The following is a 7830-nucleotide window of genomic DNA, read 5'->3' on the forward strand; positions in this document are numbered from 1 at the left end:
TATTTTGTTGATATACTTAAACAACTCTACATTTACTATCTCACTTTAGCTATCAATATCATTGGAAAAGAATGCTTTTCAACACAAGTGAATAAGCCATTTGTGACCACTTCTTCACTTCCTATGCTCTGATCATTGAAGGAGTAATAAAGATTCAAGAGATAGGCCACCAAATGTAGTGGACTATCAAGCCGATTATGACTTTTCTCATCAATAATATCAATAATCGGATGATAGTGAATCTCTTGATTTTTGAATGTCACTTTAATCGCCTCTCTCGCTCTAAGTAATTCTCCATATACAAAACCCATAGATGGCTTCGTATCCCCATCAACAAGACGAAACAACTTAACTAAGGGGGCAAACACCTTCAAGTAAAAACTTACTCCATTCCAAAAAGAAACACTCATAGCGGTATTATGTGTTGCATTTCCCTTTACACTTTTTGAATGTTTGCATGCATTCCATTCTTCATTAGCAACCATAGATCTTAGTTCACTTTTTTTCTCCATCAAGCTTTGCAAAGTTAAAAAACAGTTACAAATCATGTTACTCCCAGCCTCATTATGTCCTTTTTTTAGTAAACTTTCTCATCATTAATAATGTCTTGTGATGTGCATAAATAAAGATTGCCAAGTTCTTTGCCTTCTCAATCACGCCTTTGAATTTTGGTTGGTTCCCAATTCCTTGAAGCATAAGATTCACGGTATGAGTTGCACATGAAGTCCAAAATATATGTGGCATCTTCTCCTTCAACAAATCTTTTGCCGCTATATAATTTGAAGCATTGTTTGTTACCACTTGAATTACACTTTGGGGCGCAACTTCTTCAATATAATGCACTTGTCCATGTATTCAAATATATAATTTCAAGCATGTGCTTCATTTGATGCTTCCCTAGAAGAAAGGAAAGTTGTGCCTTCTTTACAATTGACACACAAATTAATGATACTTCTTTTTTTTTTCTGGTCGGTCCAAGCATCGGTAAAAACTGAGCAATTATTCAAAGACCATTCTTCTTCTTGCTTCTTCAATAGGCTTTTAGTTCTTTCTACCTTTTCCTTTAATAAGGGCTCTCTTAATAGGTATTGAGTTGGAGGACGATAACCCGGGCTAAATTAACCAACCGCTTCCGCAAACCTCTTGAAATTCCCATCCAACATCATTTGAATTGTGCTTCAAAGGGGTATCATTAATCTCTAACATTGAATTAGATGCTTCAGAAGATATAATACTCGATATTTTACTACATAAGTAAAAAATTATCAATATTAAACTATCAATTTAAAAAAAAAACATTTGAGTAACTTATCATGCATTCAAAAAAAAAAAAAAATTGAGTTAAGGGTTTTAAGCAATAGTTATCACTTATCAAGCTTTCAAAAAATTAATTATCAATTTAAGCTAAGCAATACCATACTAGATTTAATAACATACACATAAATATACAATTAAATTTCATTAATCAACTCAAACCCAGAATATTAGACTATTAGTACTAACTTGGCAGAAGAAAAAGCGCTCTGGCCTAGTAGTTAGGGTTGCTTTCCCTTTGTCATTGGCAGCCTTGACTAGTTACGACGAGCTTCGATGGCTATTGTTAAGAAACAGGACAAGGTGCTGGTGGCTATTGGTTGGGATAAAGACAACAGTTAGAGCTTAGGGTAGCAACTAGGGTTGAATGAGTGAATGGTCGGCTGTTAGAGAAGAAAATGGAAGGGGAGGGAAAATAGAAAGAGGCGATGGCTGCTCGAAGAGGAAGAGACGGTTGGAGGAAGAGGCGACTATTGCGAGGCGAACGAAAACCTAAAATTTGTTTAAAATGGTTTAGAAATCAAAATATAAACTTGTTTCATCATCGCAATCGATTGATAAAAACTCATCAATTGATTCGGCAGTCTTTTGTTTCTCGCGAAACTCATGTGAATCGATTGACCAATCGATCAGAGGTATTCAATCGATTCGGTAGACTTCTATTTCTCGCGAAAGAAACTCATCCGAATCGATTGACCGATCGATTGAATACTTCTAATCGATCGATCAATCGGTTCGGAAGGCTTATATTTCTTGCGAAATTCATGTGAATCGATTAGAAGTATTTAATCGATCGAACAATTGATTCTGCAAACTTTTTTTTTTAAAAAAAAAAATCTAACACCCCGCTCCTAGCCGCCTAGGTGGTCACCTAATGCGGTAACACCTACTGGCATCACCTTGGCAAAATTAAAGGCGGGGCGATGGACAGCCGAAAATTTTATTAAAACAGTTCGTTATAACCATATGAAAAAAAAATAATTTAGCAGATTTTATGATCATACACGCATTGAATAAGAATTTATTGAAAAAAATTAATTATGATATAATAATAAGTGAGTTTGATTCCAAAAAAATAAAAATGCACAACTTCAACGGAAGTTTTACTTCATACTTTTTAATACATTGAATATTAAATATTTTTGTTCACTACTTTTAGAAAATTAATAATCACATACTTTTTTTTTATTTATATTTTTAAATTAATTAATTAATTTATTATATAATTGTATTAATTAACTCTTCCCATACTGATTTGTCTGTCGAATAAATTGTTTTCACAAACTGTGGTACCGATTAATTGCCAACTGGGTAAAACCAATCGCAACACGTCCTCTCCTTTGACGTCCAAAATTGCTACTCTGTTCCAGATTCTGTTGCTCTCATGTCCTTTTATTTATCGGACGGTTACGGTATCCCTATAATTTGTATTATATCTTTACGATATAATCTAATTCGTCCGATCGACGAAGAAACACGAGCGCATGAGAATATAGGGACAGAGGAACTGATCTCCTATCTCTCCTCAGCCTACAATTTGATATAAATCATTTCAGTTCCTTCTCAAGTGTCCCTCCTACCTTACCTCCATGGCTGTTGCTGGGGACGAGGAGGTGTCTCATAGCCATGGCATGCCTCCTGCTTCAACCGCGCAAAATCAGAAGCTCGACGCAGGGGCGCTCTTCGTTCTCAAGTCCAAAGGTCGTCTCTTTCCCTTTTTCTTTCTCTTTCTCTTTTTTTCTTTTTCCCCTGAAAATTGAAATCAAATCAGTTGATCGATGTTGGTGGCGGTGATGGTGCAGGTTCGTGGCTGCACTGCGGGTACCATTTGACGACGTCGATCGTTGCGCCGGCGCTGCTGAGTCTGCCGTTCGCGTTCGCGGCCCTGGGTTGGGTGGCCGGCGTGGTGTGCCTCGTGATGGGCGCCGCCGTCACCTTCTACTCCTACAACCTCCTCTCCCTCGTCCTCGAGCACCACGCGCAGCTCGGCCGCCGCCAGATCCGCTTCCGCGACATGGCCCGGGACATCCTCGGTAACTCACGCTAAAATTATTGCCGACCATAACACTAGAGAAGCAAAGTCAAAATCAAAAACGAATGATATCAAGACAGTTAATTTGTTTCTTTGTTTGGATGGAGCAGGGCCACGTTGGGCTCGTTACTACATTGGACCCGTCCAATTTGCTGTCTGCTTCGGTGCGGTGGTTGGCCAAGTTCTCCTGGGTGGGCAGAGCATGAAGGTGATTTAATTTGTTAGTCAAATAAACAGAACGTATGTGTCTAGTGATTGATGGATTTCCTGACTTGAATCAGACCATTTACGTGATCGCGAGACCGGATGGGACGATGAAGCTCTACGAATTCGTGATCATATTCGGGGCGTTCTTGCTGATCCTGGCGATGATCCCCTCCTTCCACGCTCTCCGGCACATCAATCTCATCTCGCTCGTGCTGTCCCTGGCTTACAGTGCCTGTGCTACTGCAGGCTCTATTCATGCAGGTACTATAAACTGGAAAATTGAAGTCCTAGGTCACTTTCTGTTTTTGATAAATCGAATTAACTGATCAAATCGATTGAATTTAAAATTTTTATTCCGTTATTTTGTAATTTAGGTCTTTATCCAAAAAAAAAAAAAAAAAAAATTATGTTTTTAGTTCTGTAATTTATAGTTTTTTTTTAATTTTAGTCTTGTTATGAATTTATATTTTTAGTCTTTAACTTGTAATATTTTTTAATTTCAGTTTTTTTTTCTTTTAAAATAGAAATTTTTCAACGGAAAATGATGAGATGTAAATTGAATTTGAGGATTTTGATTTTTTATGACCCATGTACTTTTTATATTCCAACCACAAATTAGACATTTTCCGTTGAAAATTTTTAATTTTAGAGGAAAAAGAACTGAAATTGAAAAATATTACAAGTTATAGGACTAAGAACGTAAATTAACTCATAACAGGATTAAAATTGAAAAAGATGCAAATTACAGGACTGAAAATGTAATTTTCTCAAAAAAAAAAATTAAATAATTCAATTTAATTTTAATTTAAAAATTACTTGTGATATTGATTTTTAAAAATTAATATTCAATTTTATTAAAATTATCAGTAGTTATTGGTTCGATTTATTCAATTTTTATTGGAAACTGATTCAATTTGTTTGATTTTGATTTAGTCAATTCAGTCGGTTGGATTTATTATTACGTTTATGAGAGTATAAACAAGAGGATCCATTGATTAACAGGGCACTCTAGCAACGCTCCAAGAAGAGACTTCTCTCTCCCAAATGATAATCAAGATCGCATCTTTGGAATCTTCAATGCCATCGCCATCATCGCCACCACCTACGGCAACGGCATCATCCCGGAGATCCAGGTACTGAAACTTCTTGCGAGCGAGATCATCCATAAAGCTTAATTCTCAAGGGGGAGATGTTCTTGGCAGGCGACAGCAGCTCCTCCAGTGACAGGGAAGATGTTCAAAGGCCTTTGTCTCTGCTACACCGTCGTGGCGGTGACGTTCGTCAGCGTGGCGATCTCCGGTTACTGGGCATTTGGGAACAGAGCAGAAGGCTCCGTCACGTACAATTTCATGCTCGACGACGGCACCCTGCTGGTCCCCAAGTGGTTCCTCACGATGACCTACGTCTTCATCCTCTTGCAGCTGTCAGCAGTGGGAGTGGTGAGTGCTCGCGGGGACTGAGATTTGAATAATTTGTGTGTCAAATATAATAAATCTCAATTAATTGAAATTAATTAGAAATTATTTTCATTATTGTCATTATGCTGCAGGTGTACTTGCAGCCGACGAATGAGGTGATCGAAGGCCTGTTCGCAGACCCAACGAAGCCTCAGTACTCCACCCGCAACGTCGTGCCGCGGATCATCTTCCGCACGCTTTCCATCGTAATCGCAACCCTCATCGCCGCCATGCTTCCGTTTTTCGGCGACGTCAACTCGATCATCGGCGCGTTCGGTTTCCTGCCGCTCGACTTCGTCGTGCCATCGATTCTCTACAACCTGACCTTCAGTCCCTCGAAGAGAAGCTTCTTGTTTTGGCTCAACGCCGTCATTGCTACTGTGTCGTCGGCGTTGGCGGTGCTCGGCTCCATCTCGGCCGTCAGGCAGGTGGTGCTCGATGCCAGAACGTACAAACTTTTTGCGGATGTCTGACTACATAGAGGATGTACAAGTAAGTAATAGCAGTGAACTCATGGTCTTCATCATTCTTGTAACACTAGTGATTGCAAACATAGCTGCTACAATAAATAAAAACAATTATTCAGTTGGTTTCAACTATACTTGCTAAAAGAAATGAATTTAATTGAGAGAAACGAATTCTCTCAAATAGTGATCTTGACTTTACCTTGTCTGTCACATGATGGTCGCACTGCTATAACCATGTTGATGCTTAGCTACTGATTTTATTGACAACAAATTTTACTTTCACACGATCAAACACTTTCTCGTAATAAAAAATTCTCTCAACTTTGTTAATCCAATCAATGAATCCCTCGATCTGTAACGTGCACGGAAACTTGGAAAGATCAATTAGAAATCCGATATCTCATTTCCTTACCACGTCTTTCACGACCATGATAGAGGTTTTCAAAAGTGACAGCAAAATTAGGATAAGGGAACTTATGACATTTAAGATCTTGCTCTTCTAGATGCTGAGATAACTTTGTGATTTGTATCTATAGATTTGTAAGTATCTCATCTTAGGTGGTGCAATCATGGTGCGAGTCTTCCTCAGCTGAAACCTACATATCATGACCATGATAACGACCACGATGACTATCCATGGGATCTAAAGAGCTCTGATATCAACTGATGTCGGACGGGATGGTGATTATCCTACGAGTTATTGAATCCATCACGTATGAACATCGGAAGCAATCTTCTACAACCTGTTGATTCGAAAAGGAATATCAGGAAATAGAAAAATAATCGACACTATTGAAAATACTATTAATTTAAAAAACTTCTTCTAACATCAACTAACAACATGCTTATATAAACCTAAAATCCTAACTTATAAAGAAAGAAAATAAATCCTAACATATAGGAAAAATTCTTAACAAACTAAAAATCTAAAATATTCTATACGGACTCAAAGACAAAAATATAAAAGACAAAATTAATTCTAAATAATAACTATTCAGATCCTCTTGCAATATGACATATCATATACTCGTGATGTTTGAACCACTCGTAATGATGGACCGTCTGCCACGATCGATCTGTGCTTTTTAGATTTAGTCTGATGGCCGATAAGAAACTTATGTAAGGTCAGGCTGGTCACGGCCAGTATTAATGAGATCGTAAGAACCAAATACTGAATTATTAAAAAAAATAATCATGTTACACAAAGTTGAGAAGCTCTTAAATGTGAGAGAGATCAATACTTTATAGTGCTGGTTAATCAAATGTTGCAATATATTATGCAGGGTCAAATGGGCATACTAGTTACTGACATTATCTTTAATAGTAAATGGAAGTTTTGTTAGACAATTGATCATGTCGAGAATCTGGGAAGATGGAGATGTCGGAATGACGTGTCTGGAAGGTTGACCGCATCTTCATGACCCGGATGGTGAGCTGTCTTCTAGGTTGACCGAGTCGTCCGAAGTCTTCTGGTCAACAACACCTACAACCAGCGACCGGGTTGCCCCGATCCCTGGTACCTCGATGCTCGAGGTGGGTTCCGCGAACATATGAGCAGCCAGATAATAATAGAGAAATGAATGCATGAATAAGGAGAACGAGAACGTACCCTGGTCTCGGGAGGGCGCCCTCAGATGGAGCGGTGAGCCGGTCACGCTGTTGATCGAGTCGTCACGACCATGAAGGACACTCAGCTGAGCAGCTAGATCTGTCCGCCGAGAACCGAGCGTAACCTGAATACGGCAAACAATAGGCCGACCAGGAGATACTGACGACACGCTGACCTAGAGATGACGTCGGCACGCAGGCCAGGATATAATATAGGCACGTAGGCTGAACACACCACAGCGGCTTGCAGGCCGGAATACAACGATGACTCCTAGGCTAAGTGGCCGCGATGACTGCAGGACTCGGCGACAGCAGAGGCTATTGAACGCGGCGACAAAGGCCTCTGGACGTGGCGGGGTGGTCGCCAGACGCGGCGATGACAGTGGCCGCTAGACTTGATGGCGGCAAGGGCGAAGTCGCGGTTGTGAGAGGCGCTGCGAGGAGGAGGAGTGCAGCAGAGATGTTGCTGCCAACAGTAAGGTAGGCTGCGTCCGGAACCCTTCGCGCGGCAGTAGTGGCGTCGGCACCCGCAACGTCTCGACGGATGAAGGGACGAAGGCTAGGAGTGGCGACACCCGTGACGTTAGCGGTGGCAGGGAAAGGCCACGCGTGTGGAGCTTCGGCCGGTGGCAACAGCGGCGGCAGCATCCAGAAGGAAATGATGGCGGCGGCGCGGTGCCTGCGTTGCGTGGAGGAGGAGAGCAGTGGAGGTGGCGGCCGTCGAAGGCCGGCGTCGCCAGGAGTG

At 40.5% G+C, this 7830-nt stretch overlaps 1 protein-coding gene across 1 annotated transcript; it reads left to right on the plus strand.

Moving 5' to 3' along the window:
• Window positions 1–2799: 2799 nt before the first annotated feature.
• LOC122024008 (GABA transporter 1-like) lies at window positions 2800–5606 on the plus strand. Its single transcript, XM_042582493.1, has 7 exons — window positions 2800–3015; window positions 3117–3347; window positions 3457–3554; window positions 3628–3814; window positions 4556–4686; window positions 4756–4992; window positions 5103–5606. Exons 1-7 carry the CDS (start codon window positions 2904–2906, stop codon window positions 5481–5483), a joined length of 1377 nt encoding a protein of 458 aa, XP_042438427.1. The 5' UTR covers window positions 2800–2903; the 3' UTR covers window positions 5484–5606.
• Window positions 5607–7830: the final 2224 nt, after the last annotated feature.

Source organism: Zingiber officinale, chromosome 9B (assembly GCF_018446385.1).
Source record: "Zingiber officinale cultivar Zhangliang chromosome 9B, Zo_v1.1, whole genome shotgun sequence".
Lineage (NCBI taxonomy): Eukaryota > Viridiplantae > Streptophyta > Magnoliopsida > Zingiberales > Zingiberaceae > Zingiber > Zingiber officinale.

Excerpts from the sequence above, each read along its gene's own strand:
- LOC122024008 (XM_042582493.1), top strand. The coding sequence starts at position 2,904 with ATGGCTGTTGCTGGGGACGAGGAGGTGTCTCATAGCCATGGCATGCCT. Across the intron at positions 3,016-3,116 it reads CTTCGTTCTCAAGTCCAAAG|GTTCGTGGCTGCACTGCGGG; the intron begins GTCGTCTCTTTC and ends GTGATGGTGCAG. Across the intron at positions 4,687-4,755 it reads GCATCATCCCGGAGATCCAG|GCGACAGCAGCTCCTCCAGT; the intron begins GTACTGAAACTT and ends TGTTCTTGGCAG.